Genomic DNA, 19,950 nt, shown 5'->3' with positions numbered 1-19,950 from the left:
GGTTCTTAATCCCACGCTCGTTTTATCCCGTAGTCGTAAATGAAATTTTCTGCAACGTACAAAGCAGACAACTCTTTCCCGACGTCCGGCTTCTTCGTTAAAACGCGGCAGGTAATTGCATTCCTACGAAAAAGAGAGAAAGAGGAAATAATTCATGCTCGACAGGATTTTATCGTTAACGTGAGCGTTTTAGAGGCGTGGACAAAATGAACTTGTTAATTGTTATCGTTCAAGCCACGAGCGTACGTAGAAATCTTTGTAAACGCGAGTGCATACTGGAGCGAAATAATATCAATCCCAATATTTCCTCCGCATCCTGCAAGCATATTAAATGCAAACATGATGGATGAATAAATAAAAAGAAAGTAAAGTGAATATTTGCGTGTACGTAAACATCATGAAAGAAAATAATAAACACGTAAGCGTAATAAAAGAAACACGATTATAAATACAGCTTTTTCCGAGACTCTCACGAGTTTCCGATCTTTTTAATCGTTTCCTGTCGATTCACGCGATAGAGTTATGATCGATTGTACATTTTCCGATAGCCGTTCTCGTAGTCAATGTCGTTTAAGTGAAAAAGCAGGCCCTTCAAAAGCGAGATATCGATAGTTTCTCGATAGAGAATAAAAAGGGGTGTCTCCGTCACGGCTCAAGGAACTCGCAAAGTGCCATAAATCGCAATCTTGCGGGCAATGCAAATATATGAACGCCGAAAGTGAGCCGAGATTGAGCGATGCGTCCCCTTTTTTCAATCGGCTGTCATAAATCACGAGTGATAAAAGAACCGAGAGAGAACGTGTCACCTATCACGGGATCGCACACATGTTTAGCCCATTCATATTTTTTGCGAGACAGAGAACTACACCGGTCGCTCGGCTAATCGTTTTCCTCCGAAACAAGCTTCATTCATGCCATTTTGACGCGCGAAATAAATGACGTTATTAATTGCCAATTTATCACGCTCGATACTCGTGTTTCGCGGAAACGAAAATCGTCCCTCTAAATATTTCAAAGATGAAACCGATTTGATTCGGTGGACTTGAATCTCGATTCTAAACATGCAACGAAGATTTTTTTTCCGCGATAAATGTATATCTAACATAAGATATATATTTTTCCATATCTAAAATTTTTCCATATCAAACTCAGACATTTTTCTAAGAAACCAGAATAAATCGGAATAGATTCTGTTGCAAAATATGAAAGTTTTCAGATCGAGTTAATTGTATCTCTAATGAATATATGTAATATATATAACGGTAAATTTTTTATCGCAAATACAGATTAAAATATTACTAAAATAATATTATATAGAGTTAAGAATCAAATGTACTTTGATCGCTAACTAGAAAACTAGAGCTAACTAGAAAAGAAATGTTTTCATAAAATTTATAAATCTCACATACGCATACATTTCCATAATAAAGTTTCCAAAACACAGTTCGTGCATTTGGTATTCGCATCGCGAAACTACGCTTTCATGATTATTAAGCAGTTTGTGTATATATATTCTTTATATTCTTTACGATATGTCATAATTCAAAATTTCAAATCTTGAGATAAAATATATTTCTCTATACATGTGGCAACGAGTAAAGCTAACCAAAATTAATTTATCTTAATTTAAGATGTAAAACTCGCGCGAACGCGTATCGGTGATAAATCGTTGACATATCTAGATTATAATTGCTAAATTACAACGAGGTTTGATTAACGGTTTTTTTGCGAGCGCATGCGCAACGAGCGATACAATAATGTATACGACACTTTGTTCCAATTTCGTTGTGAAACGATTTTCAGCGCTATCTCGTCCAGAGCAACGTTGCAATAAATAGAATTTATTATCGCCGTCTCGCACAATGGACGGCCTTTTACGTGTGTAACATGGCGTGACGTGTATACGTGTGTGTGTGTGTGTAGGTGTGGGATAAATATAAGATTTCCGTGGTAAAAAGGCATTTTACAGTCCGCTGCGCATTTTGTTGTTTGATCGGGTTGCGCTTGATGCACTCGTTCGCATTCGTTTCGTTGTGACGGATGATACATTATGCAACATGTTGCAGGCATTCAGAAAAAGGGAGAGAGAAACGGATTGAGATAATATTTTCATACTAGCGGTGACCAAAAGTCTTTACCGTTCAACTGTCTGTAAATAAGGTATATACTTTGATTCCGCGAAAGCAGCAACCTACAAAAATTGATTTTGCGAAATAACAAAAAATCAAATTATAATAGAAATTATAAAATTTTTAAAATTCATACAGGATTATCATCGCTTCGCTTAAAAATTTAATTTAATTTTTTGAAGAATTTAACGATTTTGATCGCGATACGCTGCGAAAATATATTAATCATACATATAAATACATGTAAAAGAATATTTTACTTTCACAGCTTTTAAATTAATTATTTATTTCGTAAATTATTTTCAAATAAATTAATCGTTCGTTCTTCTTCGATGAAAATCAAGAATGCGTCAATTCGTTCGCGTCCAAGACGTCTTGGAGAAGAGTTTATTCAGATAGAGCGAAGTTCTCCGCAAAGTAATCCCTAGAGAGAGAGAGAGAGAGAGAGAGGAAGAGAGAGCGAGTGAAAAATAAAGAGAAGTTAAAGTGTACAGCTTCATATTTGCCATATAACTATATATGCGAATGTAAATACATTCTATTGACGGAAACGCTTTGCAAATCATGAAACGGAAAACGTACGAATAAAGCTACCTCTGAATTGCCAACTATAATGGACCGTTTTCTATAGCTATTAATGCCGCGCCGTTAATGTTTATAATCGCTCAGCTGATTGTTTGTAGTATTTCGCCCGCGTTCATAAATTTCGGATTTGCTGATTAAGCGGCAGGTCAATCTCGCGAAAATGAACGTATGTATCAACAATATGAATCCGTAATTATGTATGTTTTGGCTCATGTACGTATAGAATGTTTTCTACGTATTTTTTAAAAATTTTCAAATTAAATTTATGCTAAAATTAAATATGATATATTGTTTGTCTTTCGACCTTTCGACTTTCAGAGTTAAATATTTTGTTAATTAGTCGGAAAATTAATTATTATTAAATTAAATTTAGTTAATATTGACAACTTCGTTTTCTAATAATAATTTAATAGCCTCATATATTATTAAATTATTCTATATTATTCTACAATTATTGATTCAACTTCATAATTAAATTAATATTTTTCTTGGTATAATGGAAACTTGTTATGAAGCTCTCTATTGTTAAAAAAAGCGCGATTTCTGCGATTGTCCTATATACGAATATTAATTAGCCAGAGTTGTGTGCAACGCATATTTTATATCTGATTGTGTTACGTTCTTATTCAACACAGCGAGAACTCATATTCTTCGCGCTTTGTGTGTAATTAAGTCAGAACGTTTGTTCTCGAAAGAAAATATTATATTATTATCACGCATGTGTGCGCATCTGTCTCTGAAAGTGAAACGGAGACAACGTCGTGTATTTGCATTTTTAAATTAAAAACTAGTCCTTGTAGTAATTGCAGCTAGCAAAGTTATAGAAGCAAGCACTTGAAAAGTTTCGCGTTAATCGTGAGAAATTATTATTTATGCCGTTGACATTTCGCATTTGCATCTAGTATCATTGCGCGAATTACAGCGGAGCAATTAACAGATAAAGGAGTGCTAATGATAAAATAATCGGGCAAATAATTTAATGCAATTACAACGATATGACGATACTTTTAAGCGAGATTACCAAATCCATTTTAGAAGAGACACGTATAAACTTTAAAACAACGTTTTTAACAAACAATTTAAATAATGTAACTTCCAAACACTTATATTACGTGTAATGCAAAAGAATTTTTGGCTCGAATATAATGAATGTTGTGCCCTGAAACGCTTGATTTAAAAAGAAATTATGTCATAAAATGTTCTCAAATTAATTAAGAGGGAAAGAAATACAAATTGCAACATTATAATAGCACGTTTTTTAAAAATGAAATATACGTTATATCCCGAATGATTAACATTGGCATTGACAACAGCATTATAGCCACTCTGTAATTTTGTCTACGGCTTACTCGTTTACTTGGAGCGACAACTTGGTCCCAACAAAAGACAACGTTCGCTCATAAAAGGGGAAAAGTTGCGAAGAAAAGTTCCGTTATGAAGCGGTGGTCGCACAAAGTAACTGACAAGTCAATTATGATCGGCAAAGAGGTACGCGCGCTTGGTGGATCCTCTAATAAATGTCGCGCTAAAATAACGGACTGCCAGTTAAACAGAAGCTTTTAACAAAGCACAGTTTTAATCTATCGAGTAGACTTTTACAGAGAAGTTGATTCCATTCGGCCGACAAAGGCGCGCCGGTTTCGTCAGAGAAATGAAGGAATTATTTCGAGACTTACGGGGATTCCTCGCCCTTAAGATGGGACGCGACGAGGACCGAACAAAGAGGAAGGAAAGGTGAAGAGAAGTGGAGAGAAAAATGGAAGGACAGAGAGAGAGAGAGAGAGAGAGAAAGAGAGAGAAGGAGGATAATAATCTCTCGTTAGTCAAAACGTGTGAATACTCGATAATGAAACGGCGAGACGAAGAGCAATGAGAAAATGAAGGAAAAAATTGCGTTTGCACGCGCAAATACACACAGTGGCGGAATTAAATCTCACTTTGTTCGTATCAGTGGTACTACGCGACGAATGAAAACACATATATAACACACGCACACATGTGCAAGCGTCAGAATAGCCTTCCGTTGAAGGGAAAAAAGTAATCAGCTGCGCGCGGAACACGATGAATCGGAAAGGGTGAATATCGTTGGAACGATGCATGATCGAACGGAATGAATGCGAGTTCACGGCAAGAATCCTGAAGTTTATTAAACTATGAAGACGCGGGTGGAAAATGAAGAAGCTCGAGGAGTTTGTTTGCTCCGCTTAATGATGTCGAGGCGTCGCTTCCAATCGTAAAGAAGCGATGATTGAATTGGCAGACTTTATAGCGATAGACATCGTGCTCGACATTATGACAGATTTAATCAACAGTGCCGTGCTAATAAACGCGCCCCTGACAATTTATTTACGTATCGTTATTCACATTTTACATTGCGAATAGCTTGATTCTAACATACCTTCTCTCTCGATAAATAATTTCGTTCAAAAATGACAAAAAACTATTACCTTTGCACAGAATTTTTTATTAAAAAACACTTAATTTATTTCATATCCGATATTTTTATTTCGGAAATTTAAAATATATTTAATAGATTTAAACGATATTCAAATTTAAACAATGGAATTTTTTAAATCAATTCTTCCTTTATTTCGTTTTTAGAGAATCACAGTTTGCGAACAAAGCTATTCAACTCATAAATGGTTTCTTCGCAAAGTTGAAAAAAAATTCGTGTACATAAATTAGCGAAATATAATTTAGTTTCGAAATTGAAGCCAGACATTCCGAGAAAAACACCCGTAATTAATTCCAATCTTTTCCCTCATATTTTCGCGAGGGGTGCGTGAATAAAAAGTTCCCTATTATTAAAGGCTCCCTCGTGTTAACGTCCTCGTTTACACGAGGAGAGCGATTCACCGCGAACGATAACAATTTTGACGAGCTACACGTTACACGTATCCGAGCGGGGCGACTCGACCGCAAACCCTCGAGATTTATGCTATGCGTGTCATCCGCGGCATGCCTATGATTCGCCCGCTGTCGCCGACGGGAATCATTCATCGCCCCAGCCGAGCCATAACCGGGCATAAATTCGCGCTCGTGGGGAGGTCGCGGGGGAGGTGTGCACGAAACGTGCCTATAGCGTTTCTACATGCTTGTCTCGATATAAATCCGCGGCTCGACCGAATACCTCTCGATGGGGCTCGCGTACGGCGTAATTACCAGGCCGCCTGGATTGATTTTCCGTTCATTCAATGGAACGATACCCTCAATTGCCCGCCCGATCGAACACATGCGCGCACGTGTGCGTGCGCGCATTTGTCGAAATCCTTTGAAAGCGGCATCCGATGTCTCCGATTGGCCGATTGACGAGACCGCCGCGTGCGGTCGTTCGTATCGTGAAAAGAATCGGCCTTTCTCGGCGACGACGCGGTAGAAAACTCTCGCCAGAGAAGTGGCAACCTGGGTATTGAATTTTTGTCGTCGCTCTGTCGCGCACTTCGCGAATAACGACCGGTAGCGATTTTTCTCCAGCTCGTTTTAACACCCAAAGCGAAGGACATGCTTGAGGAAAAAGGAAGTGGACTACATATATAGCGGTGAATGAATGGGATTGGCGGGTGAATAGGATTTTAGACGGACCCTAGAGAAATGGCGTAAAGTGATTGTCTATCAATGTAGTTTTACGTTTAGCGCCGGAAAACTAGAAAGGCTGCAGCAGCGGATGAAGCATAGTTGCGGATATTATCCGAGCGAAACATTTGTAAAACTTTAATACCGACAATTAATGACGAATATAAATGTCAGGTGAATAAAGGGGAAAATATATAAGAAGAAAGGAAGGAGAAGAGAGAGATTATTGATAAAAATGTCTGGATTACTTTACTCGGTGATGCGAAGGGAAGACGCAAAGATTAAAGTCCAACATTAATTTGTGACGCTAATAAATTCTTGGCCCATCGCGAAGGTAATTTTTCTAAAATTACCTCTTAGAATTACGGGGACTTCCGGATTTACCGAGGAGAGCGTATTGTGCTCTCAAAGTATTGATCGGTAGTCCAGCAATAATGCCGCGCCAATAGTCGTAATCTCGACTATACCGGCAAATTCATTTCGATCTCTCGACCGACCGAGTTTTACAAATTAAAAAAAGGTAGAAATAATGAAAAAAACAAGTGCGAACCGCAGAACAAGCTGCTTTAAACGACCAGAGTTGGATGAAAATTTCGAATGGTCTAGATCGAGGGCGATGGAAAAATTTCCGCCATTATATGTATTTACGACAAAAGAATTCTCTCTCGTGCTCCGATTATTATTTTTTTAATATTATAAATTTTTTGAAAAATAAAATAATTTCATCGAGCGGTTATTTATTAACCGGACATTTCGCCGCGATAGCTTCGTAAAATACAAGTATCTTCTCACCGTCAGTAATTTTCACGATAAAGAGCATCCTTCTTCGCTCCCTTATTTCTCGCGCTAATGATACATCTCGACTATTCTCAGCAAGTGACGGTAAGCTCCGAGCTGTGCGCCGTCTACGTTTAAAATTTAGGACGGCTTAACGTCGACCAGGCCGGCGATTATCGGCCGAATTTAAATGGAGAACGTGCTTAAATTTTAACTCTCGCGTACCTCTATAAAGGAAACCTGTCGAGATGATCATCAATATGCTTAAATATGATGAAACGCGATCGTGTTCCGATATTCCCTATCGTGAATTTTTCAGCTGGACGCGTGCAAAGTTCATCGATAAAGCTAGGAAGAGAGAGAAATAGAGGGAGAACGAGAGAGAGAGAGAGAGAGAGAGAGAGATAAATTTCCGCTGGGAACGTGCGGTGATCCCGCGGTGTCTCTTTCGAAAGGGCAAACGAGCAGCCGCGTACATCCGATAATGACTCGCCGCAGAAACGAGAGGAAAAAGTTCAGACAACCTGCCAACTTTTCGCGTAGCTCGTGAAAGCTGAAGACTGGCAAAGTGCCTTCTGGAACTTGAGCGCTTCCCCGCTCGTTAACCCGTTGATCACCTGTTGGCAATGGAAGAAGGGAGATTCAACATCAATCCGTATTCCAACGAGAGACGCGCCCGAAACGACTATCGCGCTTCGAGTTAATTTGCGTAAAACGTTTCGCTGCGAAACATATTGCATTCTCTCGTATTCATAGAAACGCAGCGACTCCTCCCTCCGGTTGCGAGATTGGAAATGAAATTTAAAACCGAAGGGATTATAACGATCCGGTGGAGGAGTATTCGCGGGAGATCCTTAATAATCGAGATACGGGGACTTGATAATTCGTTGATCGAGAACAAGGATTTAATGCGAATTTGTAATCCGTCCCCAGAGAGAGAGAGAGAGAGATGGAATATCGAAACAAATTTGCGAATTTCACAAATTTCAGGCGCAATTTCATCGCGTTCTGTCGCAGAGAGAACTATGCGGAATACCCCAACTCCCGTCGCAGTTGGAAATATTGTATAGCGACGAAATTGGAGGAAATGGACCGCTGCCCCCAGGTACGTCCACTCGCTCCTCGTCGCTTCTGGATCCATCCGGTGACTCTTATTAATAACCGCGCGCGCAGCCGTTGAATACAGAGAGGCCAGGGGCCTCGATTGCGGGGGCGGCGACGCGATCTCGCGAGGAAGACACGGAGAAACGGGTGCGGAGGGAAGCCTCTGACTTGATTTCCCGCTGAATCAAACGCGCTCTTGTTTCACGCCCGCGGCCGCCTATTTAATTCATCAGATCGCGCGCGAACAATTTCATTGCGTCTACGCGTGATGCGCGTGCAAAGCGCATCCGTCGCGTCGCGTCTGTCGCGGAAATGCAACCATTGTTTCGCGGATTTCCCGAGGAGAAGTTTCCAACTCCAAGATCGCCGGGTTCGATCGAGCGCAAGAGAGAGAGAGAGAGAGAGAGCTTCTTCCGAACATATCTAAAAATGTTCGGAATGTTTGCAGCTTCTCCCCTTCAACGAGCAAAAACGAGAGACGGTAGCGAAACGCGGTAGCAAATTTCACAAAGCGGAGTGGCTTCGGCGCCGCCTGTTTTCCGTCAGTTTTCCGTCGATACCACTCGGCAACATTCCGCGAGATGCCGGCGAGCTTGTTTTTGTCGGTTCTCGCGCGCTGCAAAAAACATCCCCTGCGCTCTTTTCGCCGCGATCGTGTTACGAACGGGGGGATGCGTTACGCCAGAATAGATTGCGGAAGTATCAAACACGTAGCTTCAAACAGATCCTGTGTACATGTCGATATTGCGCTGTTTCCTCGCTAATATTAATCTCTCGATAAAAGGTCTTTACGTTCTCCTTTTTTCGCGTCTTTATCGAATCTAGTGCGATTTTATTATCGCATGTATTATTACAACCGACAGCACTTTGAAGAGGCTTCATTTTTTATTCATCTTACTATTAGAAAAAAAATGATTCATTATTGAATATATTCTTCTGTCGCTGGCGACAGATTAAGTAAAGAAGATTATTGTGTATATTTTAGTATAACTGAAAGCGCGCATCTCTGGTTGAAAAAGCCTCGTTCTTTATTTATTTAGCTTTTAGAAGAATAATTAGTCGACGAATATGCTTGTAATTCTAGTGACTTGTTACATCAAGAAGATTAATGCTTGGGAAATTTGCGACACCAGTCTCGATAATCATATGATTGGAAAAAATATATATATATAATCAACATGAATACGTGCGTGTAATTAAAAGTGATATTATTATAATAAAATTTCGTCGGAAAAATGATACGAAACAAAAGAAGAAACGTTTGCGCTCTCTCTCTTTTAGCAAGATTTCTTGAAAATATTATTTCACGAATAATTAATACACTTTCAATGACGCACGTTTATTGCGCGATATTAAAAAATCTTGCGGGGGGGAAATGGGATACTATCGCATAGTTCGAACATTTTTAACGCGACACATCTCGACCGCGTTATCTCAGATTACAGTTCAATAGCGATTGCGGATTCTGTCACGTTATCCGCAAAACGCTGGCCCGGTTTAAATTACTCTCCCGACACTCTATACTATCCGAAAACACATAAACAACTCGTGACCCATTTTCCCCGCGAGACTCTTTACACAAGGCTCGAGCAAGGTTGAAACGTACCTAGGTAGGTGCTGTTGGTAATAACCCAGAAGAGTTTGAGCGGATCAACCATTAAACCACGTTCACATCACATAAACTACCCGGTCCAATCAATCCGATCCGACTCGCAAATCTAGAAACCAGTCCACCTACCGCCCGTCAACCGGTATCACTTGCTTATTTAGCGCTTCCGACACGCACACCCTCACACGCACGGCCCTCGGAAGAGAAAGAAAGACAGAGAAAGGACGTTTGTCTCCGCACCGACGTCACGCGCGCGCGCGCGCACGCACCCTCACACGCGCACACATGGCAGGAGGAACGCAAAAATCGGCGGTTCGCCACCAGATCTTTCCCTGGTGCAAGCCCGATGACTCTCGCGATGACCCTCTCTCTACCTTCCGGCGCCGATACCTCCTCGCGTCACCCGCTTCCGTTCGCTTCTGGCGAATTCCCGCCGCGCGGATCCCGGATCACGCGCGTCGATTCCGCGCACTGTGCGGGGCAGCGCGTTATCTCAACGCGCGGGCCGGCACCGACCGTATCGATAAGCCTGTCAGCGACATGCTCTTATCGCGTACGACTCGTACGCGCATTTACACGTGTGCGGGGAAAGGAAGAGACCGAGGAATCGCGAGAAAAAGAGAGCGAGAGGAACCGAGAAAGAGAGAAAGAGACAGAGAGAGAGAGAGGGAGAGAGGATGACGGATGACAGAGACGGTTGAGAGGAGGGAGAGACCCGACGCGTCAACGGTGGCCGGGAGTCCTACACACGCGGGGCAAAAGCACCAGGCTATACGTGCGATACGTACGCAGGGAAAGCAATGGGAAAGGTACATGGGGAGAGAGGCCGCGGTGGCCGGTCGCGCCGCGCGCGAGAGGCCCCCAGATTTGCGCAGCCGCGCCAAATCAGTCGGGGGACGGGGGAGGCGCGCGATCCACCCTCAGTCAATATACCGTGTCACCGCGTAACACTGAACGCGGAATCGCCGGAATGCGGTAGACTCGTATATAGTTACGATACACCTGCCCCACGGGCGAGCGCCGGGAGAGACGCGTGTAGCGTTCACGAGCGACACCCTCGTCGCACGTGATGATCGCGGACGCGAAGGGAGGAGGGTCGATTCCAGGGGATAAGCAAATGAGAGCGGTTTCATGTCACGAGCCCCGATCTCCTCCGGATTTCCTTCTCTTTTTACGGGAATTAATCGCCGGTCGCGTATCGGTGAATTTGATTAAAAATTGACGATCGGTCAATAATCTTGATTAGAAACGCTATTTGGAAATTGATACTTCGCGTGTGTTTAATAAGGGATTCCAAATCGCCCTTTGTGACGCACCACTTGGAGTTATTTAGCTCATTAATCGAGAAATGGAAACGAGGCTAAACGTCGTTGTACAAACGCTACATATTTGATCATTATAGATCATATATCATTTCCATTGATCAATCGAATATCTGAGAGTTAGACAATGAAATTTATATATGATTAACCTGGAAAGCGCTCCACAATTACACGAGAGTTACAGAATATTTCGAAATGCTGATTCCAATCTAATCTACTTGTTTCCATATAATTAATACCTTTCGGAGCAAAAAATTTCTCTAACAAATAATCATTATTTATATTGTATTAATTTCCATTTTAATATATAAAATAGATATTCAAATGTAATAAAAAAAGTTGAACATATAATTAAATATGTAAAAGTTAAATATATAATTTTGTCAGATTCTATTTTAGGAAAAATTAGCAGAAGCAGAATAATGCATATTTTTTAATTATATAACCGCTAAATGAATATAAATGGCGTTCTTATCGAATATCTCACGAGCCTTGATCTAGACTTTGTTTTCGAATCTTGGATTACTTCAAATCCGATCCCGAGTAGTTTTGCAATCCGAGGAAGAGAAGCGCGCACATGCTTCGAGTTCGCGCTCGGCTGAACTCAAGAACTTGGATTCAACACTTATTCAGCGCTCTATTTCGGTACATCCCGTACTAAATTCACGTAAACACGGGCGTGCCTTCCTTCCCGCGGAAGAGCCGCAGAAACGTAAATAAAAGAAACGATTCGCGTAATATACACAATTTTCATAACACGACTTCATTTTCATACGCGCTCTTTTAGACACGAAATATTTCCGAAATCTGCGAGAAATCGATTTTAAATAATTTTATCATTGTTTTACGTTTATTAATTTACATACGTATCTTACGAGAAGAAAGAGTGAGGGAAAGCTGCGAAGAGGAGCTTCTCGCAACTTGAGACAATTTTCCAAGTTAATTATCTCGGAACTTAATTCCCTATTAACTGTCCGTTCAAGTTTTCCATATGAAGTTAACGCAAAAATTTCATTACCAATTTTCATCTGGAAAAACAGGAACGAACTTTTATTATCGGATATTCTAAGGGAAATTCGCAATACATAAGTAACGGACAGCGAGGACGAGTAGCAGGCGAGGCGTAGCGCGAATGCATGCGTGGTATGTGGATAGTTAATAGCGCTCGTCAACAGATTATTCGAGATTACGGCGACTAATACTGACGACTGTTTAAATATACAGTTACATTTGCTTTGGATTAAAGCGCTGCGTTAAATCTCGGTCGGTGCAGCCCGGAATGCACGGAATGCCATCCGCAAATCCGGGACATTCTACGACGACGTGCTACACATAGTCGTAAACAGCAGTGGCAAAACACTGTCGGTGGTGTCGGTTAGCTACTCCGAGAGCTGCTCGGATCATCTCCATATTATAGCGAATAGTGGGGCTCCCGGGCTAATTAAGTGCCCGAAATGCTAGAGTTACAATTCATCTCAGTTGTTACACAAATCGATCTAGAAGGGAAACACGATCGAGCTCTCGGGAGGATATTATGGAAATGGCGATTAATGGTAATTAAAAATTAACGTCCTCCCCTTCCCTCTGCAAGTCGGCGATTCTCAAATATATAAATGTCGTAATCGCTTCCTTAAAATGCTTATAAATCTTTTCCGATTATTGTCATGAATCTAATTAACGCGCTAATAGGATTAAACGTCTGAAGAAAAATCGTCTGAAATGAGCTGAAAGCGCATTTTCTCTTCGAGGATTCGGCGAAACAAAATCATTTATAATTGTTGAAATCCTTTGATGTCGAATAAATCTTACAAAACACGCGCATCAAAAAAATTCCGCGCCAGCTGAGTTAAAATTAAAAGACCGCAATCGCCGAATAAGTATGTCAAGTAGTGGTTGTACCTTCAATTAAGCAGATTATATATATCTTTATACGTAAAGTACGCGAATTACTCAGTATTTTTAGTTTGTTTTTTTTTTATTCGTTTTATGTATTTTTTTTATTTCTTTAATTCTTTCTCTCGATATATCAATTCGCAAACTCTGGTCGTCAATTTGAGATATAAGTTAGTAAGTAAAATCATAAAACTTTATGGAGCCGATTACTTTTGCCTGTATCTGATTTTACGTAGGATTAAACAAGTTTGAAAGGCAGTCTTTCGTGATTCTTCGAATTTTGAAATCATGCACAGTCAGAAGAAAATTCGAGCAAAGTCGCGCATCTGTTCGCGCAACCACTTTCAACGGCTGTCGGAGCATTACCCCGATCCACCGGATCTATCATCCTTCATTGAATCTTCAAAGAGCATTTCGCATTCAGCTCTGACATTCACTAATCTATTCCCGAACACGACAGATGAGATTGCACGGTAGTGCTCTGATTTATATCTTCGCGAACTGTCTGGCTCGGAACTTGATGAAACTTGCTATATTTATGGACCAATCGCGTGTAATTTTTTGCCATGCGTATTTTTTTATAATTAAACCTTGGAGTTGCAATGCACTGCGAAATTAGAAAAGATAAAAAAAATATTGGAAAAATTTCTTATTTCCCTGCGGATGTGATAATATTTATTTTGTTCTTAAAACACCATCAAGAATTTCAATTTTTTATGGTTTGCGATAATATATATATATATATATATATATATATATATATATATATATAATATTAATAATTTCACTGAATAGGGATTTTATCTTTATCTTGAATAACAATAAATGTAATAAAATTCAAAGGTAACCTTTCTCGTTCTAAAAACCTGCCAAAATTCCTCGAGTCGAAAGAAAGACGTTCATGAATTATATATATATTTTTAGCCCCCGATCTAGAGTATTGGAATCTATTTTCAGAGAGAAGATGCTTTGCAGTTTGGTCCGGTAAATAATATACGAATCGATTTGCCGGAAGTCATCGCACGTCTCCCGCGCGGAACTTGTAGCACGCCCGAATACACGGTGTATACCTTTGACGAGCTATATTACGATATAATACAATGTTGACGACGTCGATAATGCAATGAGGTGGCGACTGACGGAGGGACCCTATTTCTGAGACAATTTCGAAACTTCTCAGCTACTCGATTACACGTGCGTGAAACGCAGATCGCAATTTCCTGCGATAATATCAGGTATTCATTTCCAGGTTAAATCGATCGTTTATTAATACAAACTGCATTCTCACCACAAGTCTGACACTGTATCGAAAATTTAATCATTTTATCTTGAATTAAAAACAATCCAAAACAATTAAAATTTTAAAAATTTATATACAATATTATTGCCCCTTTTTTCATACTTTCAAGAAGATATACATATATTGTAATTTTTTTACATACAACTAATAAAATAATTCACGCACGCGAATTATGTATGATACATACATTCATATATTTCCGATAGGAATATATTTCCAATTCAAAATCGTATATATAAGTCAATTATATAAATTGACTTTATAATATTTAGTAAAACTTTTCAAAGTGTAAAATAAGCGAAATTATATATACTACTATCACGTTACATTAATTAATATTAATATTATTTTAATATTATTATATATTGAAACAAAGTATAACGACATACATTTCGAGATAAACGCGTGAACTCGCTCGGTTATAATTGCTAAAAAATTGGTATTATTAATATCGGAATAAACAAACGCTGCGTAAAATGTATACGCATGTTTCCTAACAAAGCATTGTTTTTTAAATGCATTTATCTTTCTCTATTTATGCAAGGCCGGTAGAATTTTTCCACTAGACAACTCTGGAAAATACGATTGATGTAATATTGAATATTGTTTGAACCATCTATTTTGCTATGCATAAAGACTAATTACATCGCAATTGTAAACGCATTGATAATGAGTTTCATGGGATCAAATGCCGTAAATAGTATTTGTTAATATAACGGTCAATTTAGCGATAATATATGTAATGCTATGTGTGAAAGGAATATCAATTTCACAACTACGAATTCATCATGTGAACAATATGAGAAAAATTAGAAGAGAGAAATTTGATACACGATTCTATTTAAAAAAAATTCGATTATTAATTATATTTAAAAAAAATTATTTTCTTATAAAATCTTAATATTCATATTTTAAGAGCAATGTGGTTAAAAGACTTTCTCGAGAAAGTTATAAATTTTATCGGCTAAAAAGCTACTACTTAAAAATATTTTGCGTCTCTAATTAACTCTCGCCATTACTTATTTATCATTTTAGTCTCGTATTTTCATTAAAAGCGATTCGTGTGTTTTTACTAATTATAATTTTTTTCATAAAAATTGGAAAAAAATATTTTGTCGCGCAATTAAATTTAATCATTTTTTAAATCACGGTTTCTGTGAAACAAATCATTAATTTCTTTTTCAATCGCAAATTTCTTTTTCACTAGATATATAAATATGTATAATCGATAATGAAGCTTTATTTTACTGGTGTTTGTAGCTGAATAAAAGAAGACTAGCGATTTCTCGTGTAAAAAGAATGCAATATGAGCATAAATTAAAATATAGTAAAAACGAGGATATATAAAAAAAATGGAACATCGAAAATATTTTTCTCGATAGTTGGCATACGTTTTTCGGTCGTTAAATATACCCGATGATTACGTTTGGGGATCGATGAAACGAGATCTGCAGATTCGTACGACAAGTCGGATACAAGTCATTGACAGATACGATCGACGCCCCAACGTGCATAGCCAGCTGATCGAAAATTCTATTCTCCGGGCAAATTCATGCGGGCTCACGAATCCGTTTGTTCGACTATGTCCGATGAACGGAAAGACCACAGACGGCAGAATGCGACAATCGACTATTGAAACGTTCGCAAAGTTTCTACCCTTCTCTTCTTGACATTTGATATTTTTCAGCCGTCGCATTCAAACTTGCTATCCAAATCTGTGGTCTTTTTTATTTTTAATCATTGATTTAAAACTAGTTGCATTTATTCATTCCTTTATAATAATATTGAATATGGATGCATTATACAAAATATTAAAAGTATCTTTATAGAATTTTTTGTTAACAATGTATGCAGTTTTAATATTATTCTGAAAATATTATTTTTTTTATTTTTTTATAGATTCTTTATGAATATTTATGAAAATTCAGGATCTCGGATCTCTGTGTGAATTGTTGAGCAATTTTAATATTACATTTTTTGCATATTATTTTCAGGGAAAATAACAATTCATAATGTAAAAAAGTAATACAAAAACGCGTTTTAGTTTTAAAATTGTATAACTCAAACATTAAACGTCAATGTTCAAATTAAAATAAATTTGATCGCAAAATATCAACTTAATAGAAATGATCATTGTAGAATGACAAATGTAGGTTGTTTGCGATCAATTTACAATTGCAAATTCTGTCAATTTTAGCATTTATTGAGAATTCTCTTTTAAAAGAAAAGATTTCAACTAATGAGATAATTACATTTATATATTATTTTGTTTTTGAAAATGTTAATTGTTTTAAAAAAAGATTAATACCCCTTATCTTTACATACGTCTCTTTTACATACTTGCTGAACAGGCGGATTTTATTTTGAAAGTAACAATAGTGTGCGCAGGCTGACAGAGTCATTCTTAGCGATGGAGTTGTAATGGAATACTGTTTGAACCGTTCGCCATTTCGTTTGCCAAGTAGAAAGAAAAAAAATGAAGATATTTCAATGTCGGAAGTTTCGCCAGAAGCTAGTGACTTACTTGAAATTAATTTTACAGAGAGGGGGAGAGAGAGAAAGACAGATGATATTTCAGGCAGAAAGGTATTACTTTGGATTAATTCCCTGGGAACTGGATTTAAGATGATAAAAGAGACGATAATGTTAAATGAAGAATGAAAAATCCTTTAAACTATGATATCCTCGACATTCATCTCGTTAAAATAATTTATTTCATGTACGATGCGAATTTACAATTCGTCAAATAATAATTGTTGATCATTATTGTTACAAGCCAAGAGCGATTCATGTGATGATTATTTAACCGTGCAATTAAATATCGTTCGGAATTTTCTCTTTCCGATGAAAAACAACCTTAATTAAACGCGAGTATTGGCGATTGATTGATAGAAATTAATGAGGCGCTCGCATATTTCATGTGTTAAAATAATAGCTGTTTTCTTTAATGGCATGTTGTATCCAATTAATATCCAATGATGGAATCCAATGATGGAAAAATATGTCATTTACATTTTCGAACATCGCAATTGAAAATATCGCGCATCCGCGAAAGAGTAAAATCGAATATTCAAGTAAACGATAAAGCGCGACGGAAAATGTGTCGCAATTAATTTAATCGGTCTACAGAGCAAATTGTCATCGATCACGACACGATATATGCATCCATCTTAAATCGGTGCATCCCATTTACCTCTGCAAATCCCGGGAATTGCCGGTATGTAATCTAGACTGGCGACGACATGACCAAGTCGACACAACGCGACCCTATCGATTCCCAGTTCTCGTGCATAGTTTCAAGACACAAACCCCAAGATAACGATTGATCCGATTATATCAACGATGCGTCCACGGGGGTGGAATATCGCTCGCTTCGTTTCGCGACACTTGTCTTTCGCGGATATTCATGCGAAAGAAGAAAAATGCGCGGTAATTGAAGTGAAACTTGAGACACTCGTTATACCCCGGGATTCTTTGAAGAGAAAAGTTCGTCGAAGTCTTGCAACGTTTCCTCTCTTTTCCCTCCAAGCGCTCAGTTTTCCCATTTAAGGAATTTTGCAATGATCCTCGTGTGTTTTTTGTTTTGACGGAGAAACATACAATTTGGTATTATGCTAAAAAGGTCCAATAGAGAAAATGGAAATTTCACACGAGCGATTAAAAGTCGAGGGAAAATATTACTTTTTATTTCGCTCGACTGTCAAAGGAAGCAGTTATCGACGCGAGACTAAGATTTTTGCTTTTTTTAGCTGAACTGCAAAATTTATAGTGATTTAATATGATTCGGAGTTACAAGTCTGTCGCATTATCCTTGATTGTTGATCAGTCATTTTGCTATCATATTTCACATTTAGTCGGAATGACGTTTGCTTGCCAACTGTCATTTGCATTACGCTTCCCTGTCGGACATGCGCGAGATATCGCAAGCAGTCGAAGATTAGATAATTGCCAGATGCGTCACTCAGATTCTCATTTGCCTTGATTGTCATATTGAATATAATTATTTATTTTCAATCATATAATTATTTATTTAATCATATAATTATTTATTCTCGGTATCATATATACTTTAACACGATTGTAACAAATAGATTCATTTTAATCATAAATTAAAGCGACGTTTTATCGAGACAAATCATTTATATTTTTCTAGTTTCTTAATCTCACTAATTCTATTAATTAATAATAGTAAACAATTTAAATATGAGAGACAAAAACAAAAAATGATACATAGGAAAATTGACTCGCAATAATATTTTGATAAAAATTAATAAGTAATTAACCATACAATTTTTATACAATTCTAATCGTGTATTGTTTTAAAAGGGCCATTTCTATAAAATATCAATGCCACGCAAATCGCAAGAAGTAGTCAGTTTTATGCATACAGATGGCTTCAATGGAAAAGCGACCAAGTAATCGTAGCCGAAGGGATTGCGGCTTCTATCGATCCTTCATTAGTTATGCATCGCGTCGCGTTGTGGTTATCGGAGGCGATGGAAAATAGCGAGTATAATCCGGTTGCCGGGCGCGGATTTTAATCGTATCGTATACCTCGACGCACAAACAAAATGTAAAATAATAACGACGAATGGACGAAAACTTTTGGAAGTGAAAGAGTGCATTTAGCCGCATCGACTCTCGATGAAGAGGCTACAGGAAGGCGTATGATGGAATTTAACTAATAACCATTCAGACACAAATTCCAGGAATTTCGTATATATATATATCTCAAAACATATTATGAAGGTTGATCGCTCGATTAATATGGAAGTGACCGCAAAATGCGGGGTTCGACGCGAAAATATTTCGAATGATCGAGGAGCCACATCCTGGGATGTAATCGCGGTTTCGCGTTTCGTTCGACGTCTTAATCCGATAACGAGGTACATTTGAATTGCCCGACTCTATCACAATGACAAGCAGAATGTTACGACAATGGTAAACGTGATGTCATTTCGTGTCTATTCAATCAACGGCCTTACTCCTCCTTTCCGGAACGTAATCCTTTCGTCTCCCAATTCGAATTACAACGCCGGAATTAATTCATATTGGCCCGTGTTCTGATTACAGAATTATTCCTAAACGTGATCGGATGACTAAAATCTGATGTTTACATTACAGATTTCTCAAATTATTTCAATAACTTTTCATATCGAGGAATATTTCAAAATCAATTGATTAATTAACTTTTACTCGTTACTTGGATTCTAATGAATTTTATCATCACATTTTTCATTTAAACCTTAATTAAATATTTTATTTATTAAACCTATGGTAAACTTTTCTTCATAATATTTTGTGCTTTCAAGAGACTAAATTAATTTGAAATCAGTTGAGAAATTTATTATTAAAATTACAGAAGCAAAATAAGCTTTATTCTTTAATTTTAATAATAAAGTGTAAACTTTATTTCGACCAGTTTTTCTTTTCATTTCGATCATATTTTTACCGATTGTTTCCCATCTTACATTTCATCCTACATCATGGAAAAGAATTAGATTAATGATAGCTTTAAGAATCAACACATTCCAAGAGTTGTTCGAAGACTGGCAAAACATAGACACGAAAGACGAATTGGGATATTTTGTGAAATTTATCGACCACTTCGCTATCGAGTCAGTTGCTCGGAAATCGAGTTCTTACGATCTAACTTAC

At 38.0% G+C, this 19,950-nt stretch overlaps 1 protein-coding gene across 2 annotated transcripts in view; it reads right to left on the bottom strand.

The window, feature by feature from the left end:
• Positions 1-19,950, bottom strand: part of LOC105254415 (neural-cadherin) — a 90,329-nt gene that overhangs the window by 52,911 nt on the left and 17,468 nt on the right. Inside the window, exon 1 of one of the 2 annotated variants that reach the window (XM_011263084.3) lies at positions 9,775-10,219. The exons of the other annotated variant lie outside the window; for it this stretch is intronic. Within the exon in view, the coding sequence (XP_011261386.2) occupies positions 9,775-9,826 (52 nt within the window). The 5' untranslated portion in view covers positions 9,827-10,219. Of the gene's footprint in view, positions 1-9,774; positions 10,220-19,950 lie in introns of those variants that run through there. 2 annotated transcript variants of the gene reach the window in all.

This window comes from Camponotus floridanus, unplaced genomic scaffold (genome assembly GCF_003227725.1).
Source record: "Camponotus floridanus strain SB8 unplaced genomic scaffold, Cflo_v7.5 scaffold62, whole genome shotgun sequence".
Classification (NCBI taxonomy): Eukaryota; Metazoa; Arthropoda; class Insecta; order Hymenoptera; family Formicidae; genus Camponotus; species Camponotus floridanus.
Note: the sequence above shows the minus strand (reverse complement) of the source record. Positions and strands in the feature narration are given on the sequence as shown.